At 39.1% G+C, this 26,349-nt stretch overlaps 1 protein-coding gene across 2 annotated transcripts; it reads right to left on the bottom strand.

Annotated features, from left to right (window-relative positions):
• Positions 1-864: 864 nt before the first annotated feature.
• ELK4 (ETS transcription factor ELK4) lies at positions 865-25,862 on the bottom strand. Of its 2 annotated transcripts, none has more exons than XM_053605316.1 (5): positions 23,505-25,862; positions 14,916-15,131; positions 12,605-13,480; positions 11,396-11,512; positions 865-10,439 (listed from the first exon to the last, which is right to left on the bottom strand). In XM_053605316.1, the coding sequence occupies exons 2-5, from the start codon at positions 15,120-15,122 to the stop codon at positions 10,341-10,343; spliced, it is 1,299 nt and encodes a 432-aa protein (XP_053461291.1). In that variant the 5' UTR covers positions 15,123-15,131; positions 23,505-25,862; the 3' UTR covers positions 865-10,340. The 2 variants fall into 2 exon arrangements, with proteins under 2 accessions (XP_053461291.1, XP_053461290.1); XM_053605315.1 differs by lacking the exon at positions 23,505-25,862 and adding an exon at positions 23,038-23,374.
• Between the last annotated feature and the right edge of the window lie 487 nt (positions 25,863-26,349).

The raw sequence follows: 26,349 nt of genomic DNA, 5'->3' as shown, positions 1-26,349 counted from the left end.
AGAGATATGAAAGAGCTCTCTCTGTTGTCATTTTGCCACCTATTAACCCCACTTTCCCCTATGTACGTTTTTATTTTGACCCAGTTCTGAAAAGGCCTAATTTCATTTGCTAAATGAACTGAAATCTCCAGTTTCTTTACTTTTTTTAAGTCTCCAGTTTAACTCAAAAACTACGGAAGAAACAGTGCCTAGACTAGAAATAAGCAAAAGTTGCTGCTTACAAAGGCTAGAATAGAAGCATCTGAAATTTTAACCCTTTTAAAATGTAAATAAAATTTTAAAGTAAAATATAAAAGATTTCAAATGGTGAAGAATTTGGCTAGTGAGTTCTCTTTAAATTCCTTTTACATCAACAATCATTTTATAAATTTCACCTCTTCACTACCTGTCCCAATCTAGGTTTTTTTTTGTTTTTTATTTTTTTGTAGAGACAGAGTTTCACTTTATTGCCCTCGGTAGAGTGCCGTGGCATCACACAGCTCACAGCAACCTCCAACTCCTGGGCTTAGGCGATTCTCCTGCCTCAGCCTCCCGAGTAGCTGGGACTACAGGCGCCCACCACAACGCCCGGCTATTTTTTTTGTTGTTGTTGCAGTTTGGCCAGGGCTGGGTTTGAACCTGCCACCCTCGGTATATGGGGCCGGCGCCCTGCTCACTGAGCCACAGGCGCCGCCCCCAATCTAGGTTTTAAATTTTTAATGTAGACATATATGAAATAGTTGAAGGCTGGGTCTTAATGATAACCATTGAGAAAAGTGAACTCTTCCCTTACCCACAGTTAGCACAGATGAAAATGTGATACAGAGACTGTACATAGAGACTACTTCATTGATGTTAGGGGAAATGAATAATCAAAACAAAAAACATTTTGTTAAAAATATTTATTTAAAAAAATACAATTATTGTCCATATCTAGTTGCACATATCTATTAACATATCTGTATAATTTTAGACTTGTAGTAAATTTGTTACACTGCTTTCTTAAAGCCAGCTTACATTATACAAAGCGAATTCCTCTGTCAGTTCTTACATAAAATAATTTTTTAAAAAATGTATCATCTTTCTTAAAAGATGCATATCATCATTATTGAATTTAACAAAATTTTTGCATAAAACCTGGAAAGTGATAGAAAAAACGATCACCTGATTGGTTATTCAGAGCAACCCTTGCCATGTCCGGAGATGCACTGAGTATCAACCACACTTTTTCTTTTAAAAGCAGCATATTAGAAAGCCCTCAAAATACTAGCCCCTCCTTTTCCTCACCTACCTAAACTCGAGTTGCTTTGCTACATACAGGTGGAATCCGAGACCCACCTATAATCATCACAATCAACCTTAAAACAACATCTCTTTGTTTCCCAACTAAGTCTGACTCCTCAGCTAGATGAAGTGGCAGTTTCCTTCTAGCTGTATCAACAATTAATGTGAATTTCAATAAATGTTTAATTGCTCTTTTAGGAAAAAGAAAAAAGATGATTTTACTACTATGAAGGTCTCCATAATATAAATTACACTGAAATTAAGACAAGTTATTAATAACACTTTAATAGTTATTCATGCCTATGGGTAAGTATGCATTTGCATTATATATAAGTATCTATTTATACAAAGTGGTGGATACTGGATATTATGTGTTGCATATTTCAAAAAAATAAATAGGGGAGAAAACAACAAACTGTCTTCTCAGCTGAGTTGACAGGTTTGAGGAAAGCACCCTGCAAGTTCTTACTACCACGTATCGCAAACTAAGACATATGCATAAAATAATACATCTCTCCTGGGTTAACACTGATGGAGATGTACTGCAATAGTCCCATAGCAGACCTATGCTTTTCTTCTGAATTAAAAGGTTGGTTGAATGAAACTCAAGAGTTCTTACATGTTTTAATTTTAAGTGATATGTCCATATTTGGTAGTCCATAAACTGCCATTGCTACTGCAGTTAAACCGCGTGGCACATGGAATTTAAAATTTAATAATCTTTTACCCACAGTTACTTCCTTCCCATCAATTCCATTTGTTCCTAGTTGTCTCTAAGGAGGATCTGTCTTTTTTTTTTAATAAGATTTAATAGAGCTCATGGAAAATAACTAGTTTGCTTTTTAAAATGTAAAGTTATACACTCTTTGTTTGTTTAGCCAATTTGATTATCTGGTGAATAAAGGGAATAATTCTCAGAAAAGAATTTTAATCAAAAATTTCATTTGCTTCAAACCAAAGATAACTAATGGCAAAATGGCTGGAATGGATTTAATATTTAATCTTCCCTACCCGCAAAGACAAATGAAACTGCTAGAAGGCAAATGTGAAAAACAGGTATGACTGTGATTAGAAAAGATCTGGGGCTAAACCAAATAAGCCTTGAGTAATCAAAAACTAATTGTATTCATTATTCATTTCTATCTTTACATATATGCATCTTAATGGACTTTACTAATACTGAACAGGGAAGTTTATAAAAATGCTACTCTACTGCATAAACAATAAATGTAAGCAACGAATGTACATACGAAGGCCACTGGTAATACTGCCCCCCAAAGCTGAAATGTCTTAGAAGGGACTGCCATCCCCTACATAACAGACCATAAGCAACAATGATTAAACAGAAAAAAACCCTTAAAATTGAATACTTCACAAACTTAAGTGTAATCAATTGTAAATCTTTTTAAAATATCATAAATTTCTATAAAGCATAATATTAAAAGCTTGTAAATTATTTTCAGCATCCTAGCTAAAACAGCATACCTTACAGAGCCTAGAAGAAAGGCTTAGTAGGTGATCCATTTTTCCCTCCTCCAAATCCCCTTAAAGTTCCAGGAAACATAAATGAGAAATAAACCTTACTTCCCTGACCCTCAATAGCCTTAAGTTGAAATTAAACAAACAAAATAATCACTAAGTGGTTCCAGTTATTAAAAACCAAACAGTGCTAACAATGGTGCCCAAGAAAGTGCCAAGTGACTGAACACCAGTATATGGCATTCCCACTAGAAATTTAGGCAGACTTGAATGATTCATCACTGGCTAGGACTCAGCCACAGGGCACCCCCACCTTCACCCCTACTCCATCCAGAAGATCGCAGGCTTGTCTGAGCATGGCTCTGTAATTCTTGGCTAGCACAAAAACCAGAGATGGGAAACAGGCCAAGTTGAGAAGACCATTTAGCCCAAGATATGTTACTGTGATACTTCTGCTAATGCTAACTGTGTACAGTTTAAAAGGATAAGTTAGGCCACAATGCCAGAATTCCTCCACTATTTATTTTATTGATTCCCATCAAATCTCTATTTTAGAAATACTGCTTCCAGTATAAACCTCCTTTCTGAGAAACAATATAACTAATAAAGATTTTATACAAAAGCAAATGTAGAAATTTTAAGAAAGGACATCCTTATTTGCTCAATAACACATGAACCTGAGAGAAGAGTTTGAAGTGATGTTGGTTAGAGTATGTCATGTGTAGGTACTATATCTCTAAAATGTTGGCAAATGATTAGTTGTTAAAGAATGACTGAAATGTGCAAAGCATTAATCTTTAAAAAGTGGCAACTGCGAAGTGCAGCAAAAACTTTTTCTTTTAGTTTTAGTATAAAATAGACTAGTAGTCATCCTAGTCTAGAGAATGAATATGTTCCCTCTGAAAAACAGATTTACACACACATATATTTAGTCACTGCATCTATATATACTCACACACATACATGTACTCAGCCAATAAATCAGAATGAATGTCTTGGAAAGAAACGGTATAGCCTCCCAATTAAGTATTTCAAAGTAAAGTTTTAAACCTCAAAAAACTTTCTGATGTGTATTAAACCCAAAAGTCTAGCATTTAAGAAATTTATCATGTTTAATGTATCCCTCATGAATTTTCTCTTTAAAGGTTTCACTTAAAATTTTGTTAACAATGCATGAATCATACTACCATCAACAATTCACCTTTTAGATCTGCTCAGGTTACAGGTCAAAATATGACTTCTGTAGTAACAGGCTCCACCAAGTACAGATCAAAACACATTCTTTTCTTGCTCAACACAATACCACCCACAAGAATTCTAGATTCTAAGATTAAAACTCCAACTTCAGTAATCAGAATTCTGATGACATAAGAGGAATAACCGGGCACCCCGTTTCAGGTAAGGCCAGCAGCATTAAAAACAATAACAAAACACTTGTTGATCCAAACCAATAAGATTATTATGAAAATATTTCCCCTGGACTCCATTTCTACATACCCTTGGATAACAAACTACCCCACGAATAGTTTAACTTTCCAAATGAAGTGATAAATAGGACAGACCTATCAAGAAGATTATTCCTTTAGATGCTGAAATGTCACAAATTTTAAAAATCAAAAAATTAATGCAGCAAGAAAATGGAAGCTGGTGTATATTTTAACATAGAACAACTTGAAATAATTTTGAATGTGTTGGTAAAACATACATAAGGCCAAAGAAGCTTATAAGCAAACAGGTGAAATAAAAATAAAGTCATGCCTAACATGAAGATAAAAGAAACAAGCTGTGAAAAATAATATACATGAAGCTCTGGAAAACATTTGGTAATGGGTTATTTGGTGATTTACAAAAAAGAATGAATGTAAAATTTCAAAAGTTCATGACAAGTTCTTTTTTTTTTTTTTGAGACAGAGCCTCAAGCTGTTGTCCTGGGTAGAGTGCCATGGCCTCACAGCTCACAGCAACCTCCAACTCCTGAGCTTAAGCGATTCTCTTGCCTCAGTCTCCCGAGTAGCTTGGGAGTACAGGCGCCTGTCACATGCCTGGCTATTTTTTGGTTGTAGTTGTCATCATCTGGAAGGCCCGGGCTGGATTCAAACCCGCCAGCTCTGGTATATGTGGCTGGCACCTTAGCTGCTTGAGCTACAGGCGCCAAGCCATGACAAGCTCTCTTAAGTAATTCTAAGTTGCTCCTAGGATTTCTCCATATGGCATTAGAAAAGTATACATTGCATCCCCAAGATTAGAATGAAAAGCAGTATTCTGAGTCAGTGGTCTTTAAGAAGAGTGTATGCTTCTAGAGGGTGCACAAGACAATTTATTGGGGTATAGGAAGAAAACGTTAGAACTGCTTGTCCTGTAGTCCCAGCTACTCGAGAGGCTGAGACAAGAGAATCACCTGAGCCCAAGAGTTTGAGATTGCCGAGCTATGACACCATGGCACTGTACCCAGGGTGACTGAGTGAGACTGTATCCAAAAAAAAAAGAACTGCTTGTCAACATTTACTTTTTATATGCCATCCTTACTTTCTATGATGTTTTATAATGTATATGTTATTTTAGTACAGTGGTATATAATTTAACATATATACATATGAATTTATAATAGGGGAAGTTTCTGTGTTAAATAACTTGTATTAGTTTCTCTACTAAAAAGAGAAAATCAGCTGGGCACAGAGCACGCACCTGAAGTTCCACCTCCTTGGGAGGCTGAGGCAGGAGGATCACTTAAGCTCAGGAGTTTGAGTTTGCAATGAGCTATGATGACACCACTGCACCACTGTGCTTTACTTGGAGCAAGAAAGCAAAGGAGTCTGTCTAAAAAAAAAAAAAAAAAAACCCAAACCTTTTATTGATCAAAGGTGTGTGTTGAAAAAGGCTCCACACTCCTTTTGTGAAAATACTAGCGAATGCCTCTAAATGTGCTTAAATTCACTAGAAATATAAAGCTATCTTTTAGAAAGTTAGAATCATAGTACAAATTCTGAGATTAGGTTGAGACTAAATATCATACAATCAATCCCTAATATAAATGGAACAGAACTAATACTATCAAAGCTCCAGAATTACAAACCCCTGATTTATTTACCAGTTTTGCCTACTTTGATCTCTAGTATAACATGTAAATCTTCAAGGAATTTTCCAGTTTAAAAAAAAAAAAATTCCAGGCGGGGTGAGGTGGCTCAGGCCTATAATTTTAACACTTTTAGAGGCAAAGTGTGAGGATCCCTTAAGGCCTGGTGTTTGAGACCACCCTGAGCAAGAGTGAGGCCCTGTGTCTACTAAAAATAGAAAAATTAGCTAGACACACCTGTGGCACTAGCTCCTCAGAAGGCTGAGACGGGAGGATTACTTGAGCCCAGAAGTTTGAGATTGTAGTGAGCTATGATGACATCACTGCACTACACCAACAGAGACCTTTTCCCTGTATAGGCTTGTGGGCTTACTTTCCCCTATCAAAATTATTTGAAAGAAGGCCAGGCACAGTGGCTCACGCCTGTAATCCTAGCACTCTGGGAGGCTGAGGCAGGTGGACTGCTTGAGCTCACAAGTTCGAGACCAGCCTAAGCAAAAATCGAGACCTTGTCTCTACTAAAAATATAAAAAACTGAGGCAAGAGGATCACTTGAGCCCAAGAGTTGGAGTTTGCTGTGAGCTATGATGATGCCACGGCACTTTACCCAGGGCAACAGCTTGAGACTCTGTCTCAAAAAAAAAAAAAAAAAAAAAATTATTTGAAAGAAAAAAATTATACCTGTATTTTAACTGTCAAAATGTATAGAGGGGAGTCAAGCTTATGTGTTATCTCTAAGAAGCTTAAGGTTGACCTTTTGAGGGCCTCTAGATTCCTTTATTTCCTACCAGAGTATTCTCAGAGTCTAGATTCTTTAAATTGTGTATAATTTTTACACAAAAATTCAGTGGGAATTTCTACCTTTGTTCAAACACAGAAAACATGACATGAAGAATGCAACATCGCAAAAGCACTGTTGATAAACCTTTAAAAAAAAAAAAAAGATTACTAAGTCAGGCTCGATGTAGGGGCCTATAGTCCTAGCTACTTGGGAGGCTGAGTCAGGAGCACTGCTTAAACCCAAAAGCTAGAGACCAGCCAGGGCAACACAGTAAGACCTAAAGGATTACTGAAGTCAGATATGAGGGTTTTAATTTTGTATTTTTAAAAATCAGCATATGACTGAGAAAAAATTATTTCAGAAATTATGTGAAAATCCACTCTTGAATGGAGTACACAGTGATTTGCTGACACGGGCTCTGAGACAATTTGTATGCCTCTTTGTGAATCCAAGATGGTGGCTTGAAATCAATCACAAGGGGAGTGGCTTAAAGCAAAGAAATCAGCAAATACTACAAACCTAAGGTTTCTCCTCCACATGCCACTTCAGAAATCCTGGCTATCATTTTCTAGCATACAACTAAGTGGATGGGGCCACAGCAAAAGAAAAGCTATCAAAAGATATCATAGCTATCTTAAAACTCCATTCAACCTGCTCTTCCTTTTAACTTCAGCTATTTTGCCCAACAGCATTCATCCTGGCAAAGTGACAGGTGATGGATACCAATTATGGCTACCAATCATAAGTCTCTCCAGTGAGAACAGATCTTAAGTGGTATGTCACCTTTTGATGCCAACAAGAGTTCTGTGGATATTCAAAAGAATATGAAGCTGAGACTTTTCCAGGAAGGAGGTAGTCTACAAATAGAACTGTCTGCCTCATACACTTGTACTAAGGTTGTAAACTTTGACTTTAAAAAAGGACACACATACACACATACTTCCCCAAATTAGTTGATCATCATCATTCTCTGAAGGCCTAACACCTCTCAGAGGCTTCAGCTATAGGTTAATAGAAAGAGGACTCATGAAAACAGTTTCCTAGGAATTTGCTTTGACTAAGTTTTAATGGTACCCTTGGTTCCAAGGCACCTCTGTGCTAAGACAGTTAATTATTAAAGACATCATCTGTGAAAATAAACCAATGGCTTTTCTCCTTTAATTCAAAAAGATAAAATACCTTTGTGCTTTCAAAATTTAAAACACTGACATAAATCAACCATCAATATTTACTTATTTTAATGTACGAAATGTTAAGCTAATAAAACTATTCCAAAGTGCTGCTGAGAGGTCAATTTCAATCAGACATGCAAACTAAATTCAATATGGGGAAAAAAAGTCAAATATGTCTGTTCCCCATCAGTATTAAACGTTACCTTTTAACACTACTATTGCACATCTCAGGAACTGAACTTTTAGCTGATAACCACAAATGAACGAGTAACAGGTCTCCAACACTACACATATAAAGGTAGCTCACTGAATGTGTTCCTTCTACAACTAACGAACTAGCTAGCATAGATGTCTCATACTAGAGCTTTTCTACACTGTATATAAGCAAAGTTAAAGTAAATATTATGCATCTGGAAGATGCTATTTTATATCAGTCATTTTGAGCCCTCAAGTCCTTACTCCCTCATTCCATTTAGCTCATGTGATTCAATTACAAGATTAAAAGGCTAATTTGGGGTGGGGCAGGGTGGTGGTAGTGGTGGATGGTGGCAGCCTATAATTTCATCCTAGAATTTAAAGCCAAAATTTTCAAAACAATCCACTGTGATATTCATGGTTATCAATTCAGTTTGGTGAATCAACATATCTGGATAAATACAGACCTGGCAATGATTAACATATGGTGATATTTTGTAAATTTACTAATACGTGGGTCATTACAAAAGTTTTGAGATACATAAAAAATCAATGGCTGGGTGCAGTGGCTCATACCTATAACCCTAGCACTCAGGGAGGCCAACGCGGGTAGACTGCTTGAGCTCAGGAGTTTGAGACCAGCTTGAGCAAGAGCCAACACCTCATCTCTAAAAATAGTTGAGGGCGGCGCCTGTGGTCAATGGAGTGGGGCGCCGGCCCCATATGCCAGAGGTGGCGGGTTCAAACCCAGCCCCAGCCAAAAACTGCAAAAAAATTAAAAAATAAAATAGTTGAGCACTATGGCAGCCACCTATAATCCCAGCTACTTGGGAGGCTGAGGTGAGGATTGCTTGAGCCCAAGAGTTTGAGGTTCTGTGAGCTATGATGCCACAGCACTCTACGGAGAGAAAAAAAGTGAGACTCCGTCTCCAAAAAAAAAAAAGAAAGAAAATCCACACAGATGGAAACAAATGAAGCCCTCCCAGCAATACCCATAAGATGAACCAAATTGAAACTTGAGAGCAAAGAAGTGAGACTCTATCTCAAAAAAAAAAAAAAGTAAAATCCACACAGATGGAAACAAATGAAAGCCCTTCCAACAACACCCATAAGATGTGCAAGCTGAAATTTGCAAAGGTGAAACAGAAAGGATACTGTCAACTGTGTTTCTTGGAAATGAAATAATGTCTCAAAACTTTCATAGTGACCTATGTATAAGTAATCCAGTATCTATGTATGAACATTCCCAAATGATCTCTGTTCTTCTCTAATTTAAAAAAAAAAAAGGGATAAAATAAGCACATCTTTACCTCACTACTGATTGAGGGACTTCACTTTGCATTTCACCTTCCTAATTACATCACTGAAACTGTCACAACCTCTAACAACCTTAAATTTAAAAGAAAAGGTGATAAATACACAGCAGAAAATGAGGTAAAGAGGAAAGAGAAAAGATCCTTTATCTTCTAACTGGGAAAAGTCCCATGTGTTTTAAGTTATTCAACTGAATCTTTTACTTATAAAAATGGCCTCAAAATTTCAAAACCCAAGGTTGTCCTCCTAAAAGTCATCATTTATCATACTGTATCCTATACCACTCAGAGAGCCAACAATATTTCTATATTGGGAGCCATGTTCTCACTGGATGTTCTAAAAACTGCCTTATGGCTCAAGATTAAAACTCTTCGTTTATGTTTAAACAGACTAATTCCATGCCCTGTTGGCATGTTCAGACAAGATCATATGTATAGCTGGGACCCACTCTGAAAAAATGTAAACAATATGGCTTTTTGTGGGAGTTACTTACATATTACAGTTCACAGCAAAACAGATCTCCCCAATAGTACTACTCCAATCTTAGTTTAAGTACGAATCATTACTCTTCTCCTACTGCCTATGAACAGGTCACTTTTATGAAAAGTCATTCAACAGAACACACTTAGTCCTAAAGATGCCAATTCATTTAGCTTGTATTTCTTTTAATAGACTCTCAGCATAATTTTTTTCCTAGCCAAAAGTTCCTAATAGCGAAAAAGAAAAACTTTGTTCTTAATCATTCTTGCAAAGTATAGCTGCTAAACCCCACCAAAAATTTCTTTAGCACAAAGCTCAAAATATTAAAAAGGGGGGAAGAAGAAAAGAAAAGAAAAAGAGAGGGAGGTGGAGTCTGCACTCCAATTAAGGCATTTTTATACACAGTCCAACTTGAGTCCTATACAAAGGGAATCCTAAAAAGGCATTTCAATGGGGAATGGCAAAAATCACAATGGTCTATTATCAGCATTGTAGAACTTTCAATTGCTCACTTCAAATGCCATTATGTTGAATGTCTCTCTGTTCCTTTGTTCTTCAGCTTTCTCATTCCCAAGTGCATAGGTTATGTCTTCTGTAGGTCTGGGGAAAATGGGCCAGGGGTGGAAGGTCCATCCAGGCCAGACAGAGAGAACGGTCCATGACTGTTCAACACAGAAGGAAACTGAGAAAGAAAATGAAACACATTATAATCCCATTACTCAACCCTAACTTTCACTTTCTGCCCCTACTAGCAAAATACAACAGTCTTCCACAGTGGCTCACAAGACAAAGGCAGTAACTGTTTATCATAAAAGATATGATGTCATAATAAAAATCTTTTTAAAAAAGTCTTGTGGGCTCCGCGCCTGTGGCTCAAGCAGCTAAGGCGCCAGCCACATACACCTGAGCTGGCGGGTTCGAATCCAGGCGGGCCCGCCAACCAACAATGAAGACTACAACCAAAAAATAGCCAGGCGCTGTGGCAGGCGCCTGTAGTCCCAGCTACTTGGGAGGTGGAGGCAGGAGAATTGCTCGAGCCCAGGAGTTGGAGGTTGCTGTGAGCTGTCATGCCATTGCACTTTACCCAGGGCGACAGGTTGAGGCTGTCTCAAAACAAAAAAGTCTCGTGGGGCACAGTGGCTCATTCCTGTAATCCCAGCACTTTGGAAGGCTGAAGCAGGAGGATTGTTGAAGCCAGGAGTTCAAGTTCCAAGTTTGGAAATTGAATAATAAATCTAAAGAGTATTTACTAAATATTTTACAATGATTAAACTGAACAATGAGGACACTATTTTTTTTTTTTTTTTGAGACAGAGCCTCAAGCTGTCACCCTGGGTAGAGTGCCGTGGCATCACAGCTCACAACAACCTCCAACTCCTAGGCTCAAGCGATTCTCCTGCCTCTGCCTCCCAAGTAGCCGGGATTACAGGCGCCTGCCACAATGCATGGCTAATATTTTAGTTGCAGCTGTCATTGTTGTTTGGTGGGCCTGGGCTGGATTCGAACCCGCCAGCTCAGGTGTATATGGCTAGCGCCTTAGCTGCTTGAGCCACAGGCGCTGAGCCGGGACACTGTTTTTTGCCTATTTCTTCATTTAATGTGCTCCAAATACAAAAGACAAACTTTTGTAAAATTTACCTGGAAGAGTGTGTTAGCACCTTGCAGTCTGGCTGGACTAAGGGGAGCAACAGGGCTGAGAGTACTCCAAAAATGGATGCTGGAGAGCAAGGGGCTAGGAGTCAGTATGATGGGCGTCTGCAACACATAAAACAAAAATATTCATTAAATGACTTGTTAGGATTATGCTTTATCTTTGCAATCACATATAAATAACCCCAAAGCCTAAGAGAATACTACTCTATTCTCTACTGCATATATCTCCAAGTCTGAAATTTTATCATGATGAAAAACTTAGAAATTATTTTTATGAACTAAGAAAAGATAACTTTTTAAGTCCAACTTTTATACAGAATCTTTCTCAAATAAAGAAAACACCTGAATTCAGGTACAAAGGAATTAATGGGTAACCAAGTCAGCAACATGTTCTTTCCTTAATAATGAAAAGGTCTGGGAATAATCTATTAAAATGTTCTATGAGATGACCAAGTTAATAAATGCCCAGTATAACTGTACAAACTTGTCCTCAACATCACAATACTCATTTTTCAATAGTTGCATACTCCACCAATGTTTTTTTTTGTGTGTGTTCTGTTGTCCCACATAAACAAATACACAGTGGCCATAAAGTTCATTTAAAAGAACCGACCATTTTAAATTGTACACGAACTTTATGGATACCTGTATTAAAAAAAAAAATCAGTGGGGGTCACACCCGCTTGAGATGTGACTGTTTCTCAGGATCTATTGTTATCTAATTTGATATTATCACTATTTTTTTTAAATAAGATACCAACCAGTTTTATGAGAGAGAGAGAGACAGAGAAAGAGAATACCTTTTTTTAGGAAGAGGTGGAAAAAACAAAATATTTACAGGATTTCCCATAGGTCAACAGACATTGGGAAAATAGAAAAGTGTAGATAAATGTACCTTTATTTAGAAAATATTCACTATAAAATTTTACAAAATATTCTCTCCATGTTGGCTACCTCTTTGTAAAATTTACTTGCAGAACAATCAATTTTTTAAGACAATACTTCCAACCTTTCCTTTTGGCAATCCTAATTGAGATGAGAAATTAGGTTACTGGTTCTTTCATGGGCCACATACAACCTTTCTATGACAAGCCTAAATAACAGAAAGCAAACCTGAGAATATAAATTCTGAATTTGTTTATAAAGGTGAATAAAAACAAACAAAAGTGGCACTAAAAAGAAAGAGTGAACTACCTGTGAAAAATATGCTGGTGTAAGAGAAGCTGTGGGGAGGGACGGGCTCAATATTCCCAGGGGGCTTGGATCGCTGCCTGTGATTACAAGGGTCGGTGCCAGTTCTAACCCCTTGGGTTTCTTGGATCTTGATGAATTACTTGTTTTGTCCTTTTCTGGCAAAGCTGAATCCTGGTCTTTAGGCTCCAGTGGCAAGTTGTCTGGGAGTTCCATTGGCTGAGAAGCCACAGAATCTATGTCTGTGTCAATGTCTGGGTTAGAACTCAGCGGTGGTGAAGGTGTCCTAGCAGGCTCCTGCAAGGAAGTGGGTATGGATGAAACAGACGGTGTGGTGGAAAAATTGGCAGTTGCATTGGATGCAGAGGCTGGGGCTTCCAGGGAAGGTGGTTTAGGGGAAACCAGTGTCTCTAATGCTTGGATGGTTTCTTCTGAAGATGGGGAAATACTTGGACCAGTTGAAATAGTGGCAGTAAGAGGTTCAACTGATGGCTTTTTGCAAGGTGTTGTTACAAATTTGATGACAGATGGTGTTGGTTCCTGAGGGGATTTTTTCTCTGCCAGTTTCTCAGCTGGATTCTCAATCTTTATTGGTTTGAAAAGCTTCACAGTGGAAGAGTTCAACGAGTTGAGAGTAAACGAAGAATATAAACCAGAGTGTATGTAGTCATTGCGGCTAGAGCTCTTGGCACCAGGCTGTGGTGGTTTCTCTTTCCCTCCAATCTCCCCATCTTTGGAACTGCTGCTGACTTCACTGGAGTTTAAAGTTTCACAGTCTCCCTCAATCCTGCCCACTGTCATTGGATCCATGTTCAAAATCTCTGGATAAGAGACAAACTTGTACACAAACTTCTGACCATTCACTTTTTTGATGATATTCTGCAGGCAAATAAAATAAGCATTCTTATATTTTCTTATAAACTGGCAACCCATTCTTCATTAAAAAAGCAGATGTAACAAGGTTCTGTATTTAAGAACTAGGCACAGCTTATTTAAAAACTTCAAAATCCTCTAAATCCATCAAGCTATACTACACACAGTCCCTACTTTAAGGGGAAGTTAAGGCAAGAACACTTAAATTTCTTATTAACAAATGAACTAATACATTATATAAAAGCTGAAAGATTTTAACTGCTTAACACTCTCACCCAGACTCAATGAATTGCAATCTCAAATAATTCCAAAGGTACAAGCCATACACATCCTGAGTAAGCAAAAAGGAATTCAGAATATTACATATGCTAAGGCTCCTACTTCCTTCAGAAATTCCAGTTGTTTCTTATCTCATATCTCCATACAGGAAAAGCTGATAAGATCAAGAAATTAAGATCTCAATTTCTCATTCTAATTCCATCCTTTGGAGCCACTTATCTTACCCCAGTGCCCAAGAATGTATTCACAATAGAATACATTCAAACAAAAATATATCATTTTAACTAAGAAATCAACTTTATGTATTAACAGTTATTCTTTAAGGTGTTAATTTTTGTTCCCTTGGTTAAACTAAAAATTAAGCTACAAAAACATGTATATGTGTGTATGTGTGTGTAAGGAGACAAGCCGGATATGGTGGCGCATGCCTGTAGTCCAAGTAGTCCCAGCTACCTGGCAGGCTGAAGGAGAGGAGTTTGAGTCTAGCCTGGGCAATGCTTTTAGACCCTATCTCTTAAAAAAGGGGAGGGGGGCTAGGTACAGTGGCTCATGCCTGTAATCCTAGCATGCTAGGAGGCCAAGGTAGGAGGTTCCCTTGAGCTCATGAGTTCTCCACCAACCTGAACAAGATTGAGACCCCATCACTACTAAAAATATAAAAACTAGCCAGGCATGGTGGTGGGTGCTTGTAGTCCCAGCAACTTAGAAGGCTGAGGCAAGAGGATTGCTTGAGTCCAAGAGACAAGAGATTACTGTGAGCTAGGCTGATGCCATACCACTGTAGCCTGGGCAACAAAGTGAGATTTTGCCTCAAAAAAAAAAAAATAAATAAAATAAATAAATAAAAATAAAAGAACCTCAAAATTTCCTTTCTCCTTCAGGAAAAAAAAAAATTTCTTCCTCCTATTCCAATCCTGTACTTACTCTTTTAAATACAACTGCAATTAGGAATAAAATAAGTATAGGGGGAGTAGTTTAATGAACAAGAGTTTGTAGAAATGCAGCTGGAACATTTATACCTTGTATCCTAATTCCAAACTGCTAAAGCAAGAAAATAAATTGGATTAAAATAAACCAGGACATTAGTACTGATAACCTCAAAAGAAGAATAATTCCTGTCTTGAGGTTCTCTACACGGTGTCCAGATGAGGATGTGTATTACCTTCACATAATAGTATCTGAGGGCTCGGCTGAGTTTGTCATAATTCATATTAGGCTTGTTCTTGCGAATTCCCCAGAGACGAGCTACCTCTTCTGCCTGCAAAAGCTTGAACTCTCCATTATTAGAGGTCCAGCAGATCATGTGCTTGTTCTGAGGCTCCTGCAGGAGCTGAAGGAGGAATTGCCACAGGGTGATAGCACTGTCCATAGCAATGAGCTGCAAGAATATAGATATGTGATAGTATTAACAGCCAATACTTATTTAACACTGCATGTCAGGCACTATTTTAAGTACTGTATATGTCCCACAAAATTCCTTAAGATAGATACTATTGCATCCTATTTTACATTAAAAAAATGTGATTCACAACAGGGGTAAGTAACTTGACTAAGGTCGTATAAGTAAATAGTAAAGCTGATATTTAAGCCCAGGTGATCTGAATCTAGAGTCCAAACTGTTAAGCATACTATGCTGCTTAAGTTTTAAGCAACAAGCAACTTGCATAATGATAAAGCTAGTTCCATAAATTATAGGAGCAGACTGATGATTGTCAATCACTAAAGTATCATGGTTATTAAATTTTATCTTAAAATCTCATTGACACTTTCTCTCAGAAGACTACCATTTCAGCCTCTATCTAAATCAACCCAATTTGTTTATCTGCTAGGGTGTATGTGTGTGTATGTCCGTGTCTCTGTGTGTGCTCAGGGTGGCCCAGAAGCTGAGGTATAGGGAATAATCTACTTTTGCTCCAATTGGTATTTCTCCTTCAAACAGCTTCCATTATCATAAACGTAATTTACATACAAACTGGCAGCACTAAGAATTCAGCAAAATGTTCCCTAATTTACAAGTTCTGTCGTTATTCTACAGGGATTTCACATGCATAGATTCTCCTTTTATTTGATTAGCAAGACATATACTGAAGGAAAAATCTTCAATATCTGAAGCTTCAGGATCTTCCTATTTAAGCCACTACTGGTATTTTGGGTCAGATAATTCTTTGTTGTGGGAAGCTGTCCTGTGTGTTACACCTTGCTTAACAGCATCCTAGCCTTTACCCACTAGATTCCTGTCGCATCCCCTGCCCCACTAAGACAATCACCAATGTCTCCAAACATTGTCAAATATTCTTCCAGGGGAGTCAAAGTCTTCCTGGTTAATAATCATTGGTTTAGGCAATGGAGCAGCAAGGAAATGCTCTCACAAAGGTATTTTCTTCATAGAATTTCAAAGCACCTTGTCTAATAGGAAGAATTCTTAAGGGCAGAAACTCTGGACAAACTCAGGATAAATACATATATATAACTTATCCTAAGAAACCTGTGACTAAACACTTTCACACACAAAGAAACCCCTTCCTTTCACTAGGAATGAGATCTCAATGGGTCAAAACAGAATTTGAAAACAAATTAAATCAATTCCATTAACTACAAAAATACTGTATGCTTTTGCTTGGTTTATCAAAGATCAGATGGCAATAAGAGACTGGTTTCATCTCTTTGTTTTCTAATCTGTCCCTTATGTCTATATCTCTATTTTTGTGCCAATACCACGCTGTTTGATCACTGTGGAGTTGTAATATAACCTGAAATCTGGTAGAGTGATGCCTCCAGCTTTGTTTTTATTACTAAGAATTGCCTTGGCTAGACTGGTTTTTTTCTGGTTCAAAAAGAACCCCTATTCATCAAATGGTGCTGGGAGAATGAGATAACCACATGCAAAAGCCTGAAACTGGACCCACTCATTTAACCACTTATAAAAAATTGACTCAGATGGATAAAAGATTTAAATCTAAGTCACAAAATGATAAAAAATTTTAGAAGAAAAGTGTGGGAAAAACTCTTACTGATGTCAAACCGAGGAAAGATTTTATGAAGAAGACTTCAGCACATCAATCACAACAACAAAAATAAACAGGACTTAATTAAGCTGAAAAGCTTCTACACAACTAAGGACACAACAAGTTAAGCAAATAGACAACCTTCAGCATGGGAAAGATATTTGCATGGTATGAATCTGATAAAGGGTTGAAAACTAGAATCTACAGAGAACTCAAATTAATCAACAACAAAAAAGAGCAAACAATCCCATCTATCACTGGGCAAAAGACATGAACGGTATATTCTCAGAGAAAGTTAGATGAATGGCTAACAAACATGAAAAAATGCTCATCTCTAATCATCAGAGAAATGCAAATCAAAACCACCCTTAGATACACCTAACTCTAATGAGAATACCCCACATCACCAAGTCTCAAAGCTGCTAATGCTGGCATGGATGTGGAAAGAAAGGAACACTCTTACACTGTTGGTGGGAATGCAAACTAACACAACCTCTTTGGAAAGAAGTATGGAGAATTCTCAAAGAACTCAAATTAGACCTCCCATCTGACCCCACAATTCCACTACTAGGCATGTACCCAGAAGAAAAAAATCATAAGGACCTTTGCACTAGATTGTTCATTGGAGCTCAATTTACGATTGCCCAATGTGAAAACAACCTAAATGCCCACCAACCCAGGAATGGATTAACAAACTGTGGTGTACGTATGACTTTACATCTTTTATATTAACCTAGATGAAGTTGAAATACATTCTTATTAGTGAAGTATCACAAGAAAGTAGAAGCAAGTATCCAATGTATTCAATATAACATGAAGCCAGTAGATGATATAATATACGCCCACATAAGAGAAAAACTCAAATCAATTCAAGGTGGGGAGAGGGGAAAAGAGGATGGGGAGTAGAGAGGGTAAGACAGGACAGGAGATGGGGGAGATGGGTGTGCTCCCACTTAATGGGCACATTGGTAGGGTGTATGGTACTGGAGGAGTGGGACACAATTATAAGAGGGACTCTACCTAACAAATGCAAACATTGTAACCTATTTCTTTGTACCCTCAAATTAGTGGTACCTTGGACTACACCAAAATGTAAAACTGTTGTGTTACAACGCTATTAAGAGATGGCAGTCCTCCAAATGGGAGAATATTTTCAAACTATGTATCACAAAAGAAACTTGTATCCAAAATATATAAAGAACTCTTACAACTTAAAAAAAAAAATTTCAATAGGCAAAGGATTTGAAAAGATCTTTCTTCAAAGAACAATACAAATAGTCAATGAACACATGAAAAGATGTTCAATATGATTAAATATTAAGAAAATGAAAATCAAAACCACATAATAAACCATTTCATACCTACTAAGATGGCTATAATTAAAAAGACAATAATGAAGGTTGGCAAGGATGTGGAGAAACTGAAACTCATGTATTGTTGGTGGGAATGCAAAATGATATAGCCACGTTGGTCAAATTTATCATATGACCCAGCAATTCTACCCCCAGGTATATACCCAAGAGAAATAAAAACTTATGGCCATCTAAAAATTTATATTGGAATGTTCATAGCAGTATAATTCATAACATCTAAAAAGTAGAAACAACCTAAGTAAATGTCCATCAATTAATGAATGAATAAATAAAATGTGGTACATACAAGGGAATATTATTCAGCCATAAAAAGAAATGAAGTACAAACACAACATGAATGAACATTAAAAACATTATGCAAATGAAAGAAACCAGCCACAAAAGACCACATATTAATTATATGATTCCATTTATATGAAATTTAGGTAAATCTATAGACCAGCCACAAAAGAGCACATATTAATTAAATGATTCCATCTATATGAAATTTAGGTAAATAGATTACTGTTACTTAGGGCTGGGGGCTAAAGTGGGTAGGGGAGAAAAATGGTGAGTGACAGCTAATAGGTACGGAGTTTTTAGGGAGGTGATGAAAATATTCTAAACTTAGATTATAATGATGGTTGCACAACTCTATGGCATACTAAAAACCATTGAATTCACACTGTAGGTGAATTTTATGGTACATGAACTGTATCTCAATGAAGATGTTTAAAACAAATCAAACACACACAACAAACATTACAAAAGTTAGGTCTGGGAATACTCTTTGAAACACAATCTCACTCTCTTACCCCCACGCTAGAGATCCTCTTGCCTCAGCCTCCTGAGTAGCTAGGACTACAGGTGCCTGCCACAATAGCTGGCTAATTTTTTAATTTTTTAGTAGAGATGAAGTCTTACTCTTGGCTCAGGCTGGTCTTGAACTCCTGAGCTCAAGCAATCCACCTGCTTCAGCATCCCAGAGTGCTAGGATTACAGGCATGGTACATGAACTGAGTGTGGCCTAAGAAGACTAATTTTAACAACACATACCTCACAGAGAATGGGATCCTTAAAGATTACCTCTGTGTACATCGAAAAAGGGCAGAGGTAAAGAACAGCAGTTGAAAATATCTAGGTTTCTATAACTTTTCTAAGATACTCAAATGTCCTACAATAATTGTCACAGTTATCACTTTGAAGCTGGGTGCACAGAGATACAGTCATCTAAAAGTGGAGACGATAAAATAATAAAGAATAGAAAGAGGGAGATGCTTCCCATAGTCACACACTCCATGGAAATGCTGAAGTCATGAATCCAAGTCTCTTTCATCATAGTCAAGTATCACTGATTATAAAGAAGAATTACCTATTAGATACTGACACACATAGTAATCCACAAATATGAAATGCCACATTAATCCTAAATAACATGCCCGCTAGAAATCACTTTCTCATAGATTCACTTAAGCAGAGTGAAAATGGTGATTTTATATCATATCCATTAAGTATGGTGGAGGGGGCAGGATTCTCTGCCATTTTTCTGAGGTTACCAGACACATCTTTCTTTCTTAATTATTATTTATTTGAAACAGTCTAACTGTTGCCCTGGGTAGAGTGCTGTGGCATCATCACAGCTCACAGCAACCTCCAACTTTCGGGCTCTAGCAATCCTCTTGCCTCAGCCTTCTGAGTAGCTGGGACTACAGGCACCTGCCACAGATACCCAGCTAGTTTTTCTATTTTTAGTATAGATAGGTTTTCGCTCTTGGTCAGGCTGGTCTTAAACTACTGAGCTTAAGCATACATCAGCCTCTGCCTCCCAGAGTGCTAGGATTACAGGCATGAGGGCAGAGATCTTTTTTCTAATGAAGCCTATGCATGGCAAGTTTTTTTGCTACATAGTTTTCCCATTTAAACAACAATTTGCTTGTCTAGCATGTAAAAATTACTCTCTAATAAATGTTTAACCAAAAAATGGAATTTCCACATTTCCAATCATCTTCATATCAAGAATGCTTATAGGGGTAGGGGTATGAATATGCATGTGACAGAGATAAGGATGGTTGAAAGACAGGCTGAGAATAGAATCTCTAGCCTACCACAAATGTGAAAATAATTCAAAAACCAAATCCTGGAGTCTTAGTACCTACCACGTAGATAATGTTTGAACGCTACAAGTTTATGATGCCTGAGCTATACATCTAAAAAAAACAAAAATAACAAATGCCTCCACAGTGGCAACCAAGGAGATTCCCAGAACATGGGTGTTCCCAAGGTGGTGCAGGTTTAACTTCCTTCCCCTTTGGTTATTAGTGGGGTAGAGTATACTAAGTCGAATGAGCTGCTGGATCCCTATGGCAAAACTTGTTGTGGAGAATGCTGCTGCTTTTTCAGCAAACTATGGTGCGTCCAGGATAGAAGGCTGCGGAGAGTGAAATAAAAAGGGCACTGAGGTTTGGGGACTGAAGTGGGGTAAATGAATTCTTTTGAGAAAAACAAAGATATAAAATGGACATTTTCAGTGGGCATTTAAAGGAGTATTTTATTAATTTGATTTTGATATCAGATTTTCTTTTCATTGAAAAGTTGGTGAACTTTCTGGTATACAGTTAAGTTGAAACTCTTCATTTTAGTTCCTAAAAGTGTGGTTTTAACTATGAATGTCAACGATTTCCTCAGACATAAAAGCAAACTAAAGAAAAAAATTCTAGTGAGATGCAATGGCTCATGCCTATAATCCCAGGTACTTGGGAGGGGAAAGATGAAGCAGAAGGATAGCTTGAGCTCAAATGAAGGATGCAATGACCCATGATTGTGCCACTGCACTCCAGCCTGCATGACAGAGAAAAAAAAATTACAGAAGACAGTTATTAAAAATTACATAGGTGAAGACAGGCACATTAGCACACATCCGTAATTCCCAGCTATTTGGGAGGCTATGGCAGAAAGATCACCCCATTCCTCAAGACTGTAGTGTGCTATAATGACACCTATGAATAGCCACTGCACTCCAGCCTAGGCAACACAGCAAACTCGGTCTTGAATAAACTTAAATAAGATAAAAAGAAGAGTTAAAATTAAAGAATTTTTTTATTGTTGGTATCTATTAGGCAAGAAAAAAGGTAAAATACTTGATTTGAGGTGTTCTAAAACTGTAGTATTGAAGGGTTTTTTAGAAGCATAATAAAAGAGGAAAAAACTAATCCAAGTGAAGGATCTATTGAGAGGTTAAAAGTTGAAAACATAATTGATTCCCTCCCCACTCTTCAAAGATAGTAGATCAATCCCTGTGATAAACGGAAAGAGGGAGCATGTTGAATTAACTTATTAAAGAAAGACTCTATTAAGTGAAATCTTTTCCACCCTAAACATGTTTATAATACACATACTCCAGTTGCTGTGGTGACCCATAGCCCAACTATTTTTCAGAGACAGTAGCTAAGACCCAAAAAAATAAAGTCTCCAAATTCTTCAGCATGCTACTTAACTTAAAAAAAAGTTATGAAATCTATCAAGCCTAGCTCTGAATCACAATAATTGTCATAGTCAAAAATTAACCAGATGTATCCGGGGTGCCACATACACCAAGGCTGGCGGTCCAAACCAGCCTGGGCCAGCTAAAACAGTATCTGCAACAACAACAACAACAACAACAAATTGCGGGGTGTTGTGGCAGGTGCCTGTATTCCCAGCTACTTGGGAGGCTGAAGCAAGAAAATGGCTTAAGTCCAAGAGTTTGAGATTGCTGTCAGCTGTGACGCCACAGCACTCTACCCAGGGTGACAGCTTGAGACTCTGTCTCAAAAAAACAACAGGGAAACACCTGTGGCTCAAAGGAGTAGGACGCCAGCCCCATATGACAGAGGTGGCGGGTTCAAACCCAGCCCCGGCCAAAAACTGCAAAACAAACAAACAACAACAAAACCCAGATGTATCTGTACAAAATAGAATACAAAGAAAATATTAAAAGTATATTGTTAAAAAAAGCATACTGTTACAATAAAACTTGAAGACATTATTTCTCTAAGAATGTAACAGATCCCACTTATGCAGTAGTAATGTTTAAGTAAAATCAAAGAGAAAACTGAGGGGGAAATATTGCATCATGTTATTTTAAGAAAACACCTCTGCCAGCACCAAATTTTCCTCGCAGGGGGTGGAGGAGGTGAAGGGTATGAAGACAGGAGGGAAAATCTGTCCCTAACCCAAAAGATGGGCAAACTATTGTGACCAGAATCTTTAAACGCCTTAAACTTCAAGCAGCAATAACTTGGAAAAAAGCCAACTGTACATCTTTTGACTACTTCAGTCAACAATATCCCTTATTTCCTTACAAGATGTTTTCAATTCTTCTTCCTAGGAATGAAGTTACCAGCCTTGCTGCAGTTGTACATTAAGCGAAAAGTAAAGGAGGTGAGGAAGACCGCTGGAGAGAAGTAGAAACAGAAATGAAAGTTGACACCGGATGAATAGCGAGCTTGGGGAGAGAGAGAACCACCGCCGGCCGCGTACCCCAGAGAAGATCAAAGTCCGGGGGAAGAGGTGCAACCTCACCGGGCCTTTGTAAGCACTCAATTACTGTACTTTCATTTTCCAATTTCCTGTCACTACGAAAAGTCACAATTGTTCCCTTCCTCCCCACTCACGGGGGTGGGGGGAACCGTTGCCACCTTTTGCCCGAGGGACCTCGCGGTACCAAATAAGGGATGACGGCAGCGGAGCGGTGCGCACCGCGTCCACCTGCGCGCCGCGGAGCCAGGGCAGGCCGGGGGCGGGTCCAGAGGGGAGCGCGCGCCCGCACCCTCCGCGCCCGCGCGCCCACTTCCGGTTGTGCCGCGAGACCCTCAGCCCCGGCCCCGGCTCATGGCCGTGGCGGGGTGGCCTCGAGACTGTGACGGGACACGCGGTGTTGACCGCTCACCGGGGCTGCGCGCGGGGCTCCTTCTCTGTCTCTCCCTCAAACACGATGCGCCTCTGCGCCCTCAGCCTCCTCCTCACGCGGGAAACTCGAGGAAGGCGCGGCAGCCGCTACGACCCCGCGGCGAAGCCGGAGAAGGCGGCAGCGGCCGAGCCGAGCCCGCCGGGTGCCCGCCGCCGCCCGCATCTCCCGCCGCCGCACAGCCGCCGCAGCTCCTCACGCCCCGCCCTCCTCGCCCCCGCACGCGGCGGCGGCGCGGGTCGTAGGGCCGCTACCCGCCGGGCGCGCGCTCGGGGCGTTCCTCGCCGTGGCCGGGCCTGCCAGACGCTCGGCGGCCGCCGCCACTCTCGAACCCCCCAAATGCTCCTGGGCCCCTCCCAGACGCCGTAGCCGCCGCGCGTCACTTCCGGGGGCAGGAGGGCGGGGCCGCGACCCCGTGGGGGCGCTGCGGGACTTAGCTGCCGGCTAACCTGTTTTTGAGGGGCTGCGAGTTCGGGCTTGAGGGCGGCGAGGGCGCCTCCTTAGTTCTCCTTTTACAGCTCTCCGCCACACTCCATCCATACTGTTGCTTCCAATTCCCTGAGGCACCCGTCCGGAACCCGCAGAACCAAAGCTGCCCCCTGTGTCGGGACCTCGGACTCCCCAGGGTGTCCTCGTTCCTGAGGCCCCTTCATACTCTTCTGGGTCCGAGGAAAGCGGTAGCGCTCACCGAGCAGCCTTCCGGGGGAACACTTATGTTGTTGCTGAGCTCCACCGTGAGGGCGTCTATGCCGCTCTTCCTACCCCTCGCTGAGTGGACCTAGAAGATGGTGTCGCCACAGCTTTCTCATCGAAATGCCACATCCCAGGACTCTATAAACACTTTATAAATCAGTACTGTGGCTCTCTAGCCCGAGGCTGCTCACCAATGGAAATACCAGCATCGTGGGAGAATTTTGTTTTGGCATTGGAGGCAGAGACCTGGGATCCGTTCGTGGCTGTGCATCTCAGCGACCTTAAGCAACGTTAACCTCTCCAAAACACAATTTCATCATTAAGTGGAGTTAGAGAACCTAGTCTCTTACAGTAGTTGTAATGATAAAAGAAAATAAGGTGCAAAAATCACCTAGCAGAGTTTATAGGCTCTCGTTAAATATAATTCTTAAGGAACGGGATCACACTTGGTACAAGAAACTGCATGAACAATCCAGCAACAGAAGGGATGTGGGTTAATTAATAAGCTCAGACTGCTGAAGAAAACTTCCAGGAAATAGATTACGCATTTATTTAACAGGACCCAAAGATAGGTCAGTATCTGGGTTACTGGTTATTCCTGGCCATTAACTAGTTGTATGACCTGCAGAGTTATTTAACCTCTCTGAGCCTCATTTTCTCGTGTAAAATGAAGACGATTAATATGCAGCGTTGCTGAGAGGATTAAATGTAATAAGGGACATAATGTGCTTAGTGTATTATCGGGCATGTTGTAAACACCCAGTGAATGGTGATGCCATTTATTTTTGCTTGCCCCCCATCCCTACGATTGAGATTATGATAAAAATTAATTGAATTCACTTGGTGAAATGTGATTCTCTCATCTCTTTGTAGACTTTTGGAAGAGAATCATTTTCATTTCCAATCTCTTCCTCCATAATGCTGAGAAATTATAATACACTTCCTGGCCTGTAAATGCCACACACAAAAAAAATTACAATACACAGAGGTGACTATTCCTATAAAAGCAACACCACTGAAAGATGTTAGCTTTTCAAAATTAATCTTACCCAAGTATGTAAATGGTTTTTGTTTTGTTTTGTTTTGTTTTGGAAACAGTCTCACTCTGTCTCTCTGGGTTGAGTACCATGGCATCATCATAGCTTGCAGCAACCTCAAACTTTTGGGCTCAAGCAATTGATCCTCTTGCCTCAGCCTCCCAAATAACTAGGATTACAGGTGCAGGCCACAAGGAGGGCTAATATTTCTATTTTGAGTAGATATGGGTCTTGGCTCTTGTTCTTGCTCAGATTGGTCTCGAACTCGTGAGCTCAAGCAATCCACCTGTCTCAGCCTCCCAGAGTGCTAGGATTACAGGCCTGAGCCACTGCACCCAGCCAAATGTATTTTTATTTAAGAAATACTTGTCTCAACATGGAATATCTAAAATGCATGAGCAGTTTTGGTCCCTAATATAAATTTTTCCTTGCAACAACTTCCATTGTAGAAACTAAAAGGAAAAAATAAGAATTACTAAGGTAGGCTGTTTAAAATACAACCTTTGGAAATGTTTGCTTATAAAAAGGTTTAATTGTAAAGCCCTAGTTAAGACTTGTGGAGATCTATAGACTACCTTGCTGTGCTCAAATGAGCAGTAAACATCTGATTTAGCCTCAGGGTCAGGAGTTGTGTCATATTCCCTTTAGAGTGAGCTTACAGTATTGTCAGTTATAGTGTATTTTTGGAAAAGAGCCTGCTTTGAGAGTTCTTAAATTAGTCATAGCAAGTCTGTCTGCTTTTAAATTGATTTTTTTTAACACAGTACATGTTGACAGCCAAGAAACTAGAAGAAAAGTAGATTTCTAATTAAAGAAAGGAGGCATGTTAATTAATGTGCCTGGTTTTCCCACTCAGGATTCTATAAATACAATATCTCTCTCTATGATTCCTAACACAACAGATGGTTCTGTTTGTGCAAACTCCATAGTGGTTATGTTGGTCAACCAAAAAGACTGCTTTTTTGTTATCTTGTTTAGTCATTTTTATACCAGATAGATGGATACTCAGTCTTAGCCCTAGTTACTTAGGGTTATCCCAAATAAATTTATAAAATTTATTATAATGTTTAAATATATGTTTTCTGCCTGACCTGCCCTACGTTGTGTTTCTTAATACTTACATTCATTCCAGCTCTGCCACTACATTCCCCTAATTTATTACATTTCCTATCCCACTAACACCTAGTTACCATCATTTCTTCTCAAGGCAACTTCCATCATTACCCAAAGTTAGTATCCCTTTTTTCCTAAATAAATATTTCTTCTATTCTGAATAACTGAACAAGTATAGAGCATCCAGTTGCCTGTTAATGTCTTTCAGGCAGTGTCTTGTAGCATGTGACACAAAGAAAAGACAACCTTTAAGTCAAAAGGAGTTCCAACAACTCCAGGTGGAGGCAAGTGTGAAGCAAATTTCAGCCTGACAGAGTAGAAATTAGGGAGTTCTAGGTTCTGGCCATTGGATCTTCCTAAATTTAAAGCTTGGTCCTCCTGAGAAAATCCTTGTTTTATCCTTGTGAGCCTCATGGTCACTATAGGAATAGATGTGATTTATCACATCTTT

This window comes from Nycticebus coucang, chromosome 10, assembly GCF_027406575.1.
Source record: "Nycticebus coucang isolate mNycCou1 chromosome 10, mNycCou1.pri, whole genome shotgun sequence".
NCBI lineage: Eukaryota > Metazoa > Chordata > Mammalia > Primates > Lorisidae > Nycticebus > Nycticebus coucang.
The sequence above is the reverse complement of the archived record's forward strand: the minus strand, read 5'-3'. Positions and strand labels throughout refer to the sequence as shown.

Bases quoted from the DNA above. Each gene is read 5' to 3' on its own strand.
- ELK4 (XM_053605316.1), bottom strand. From the start codon at position 15,122: ATGGACAGTGCTATCACCCTGTGGCAATTCCTCCTTCAGCTCCTGCAG. The intron at 13,481-14,915 runs GTAATACACATC...ATTTGCCTGCAG, and splicing joins TCAGATACTATTATGTGAAG to AATATCATCAAAAAAGTGAA. The intron at 10,440-11,395 runs GTAAATTTTACA...TTTCTTTCTCAG, and splicing joins GTGCTAACACACTCTTCCAG to TTTCCTTCTGTGTTGAACAG.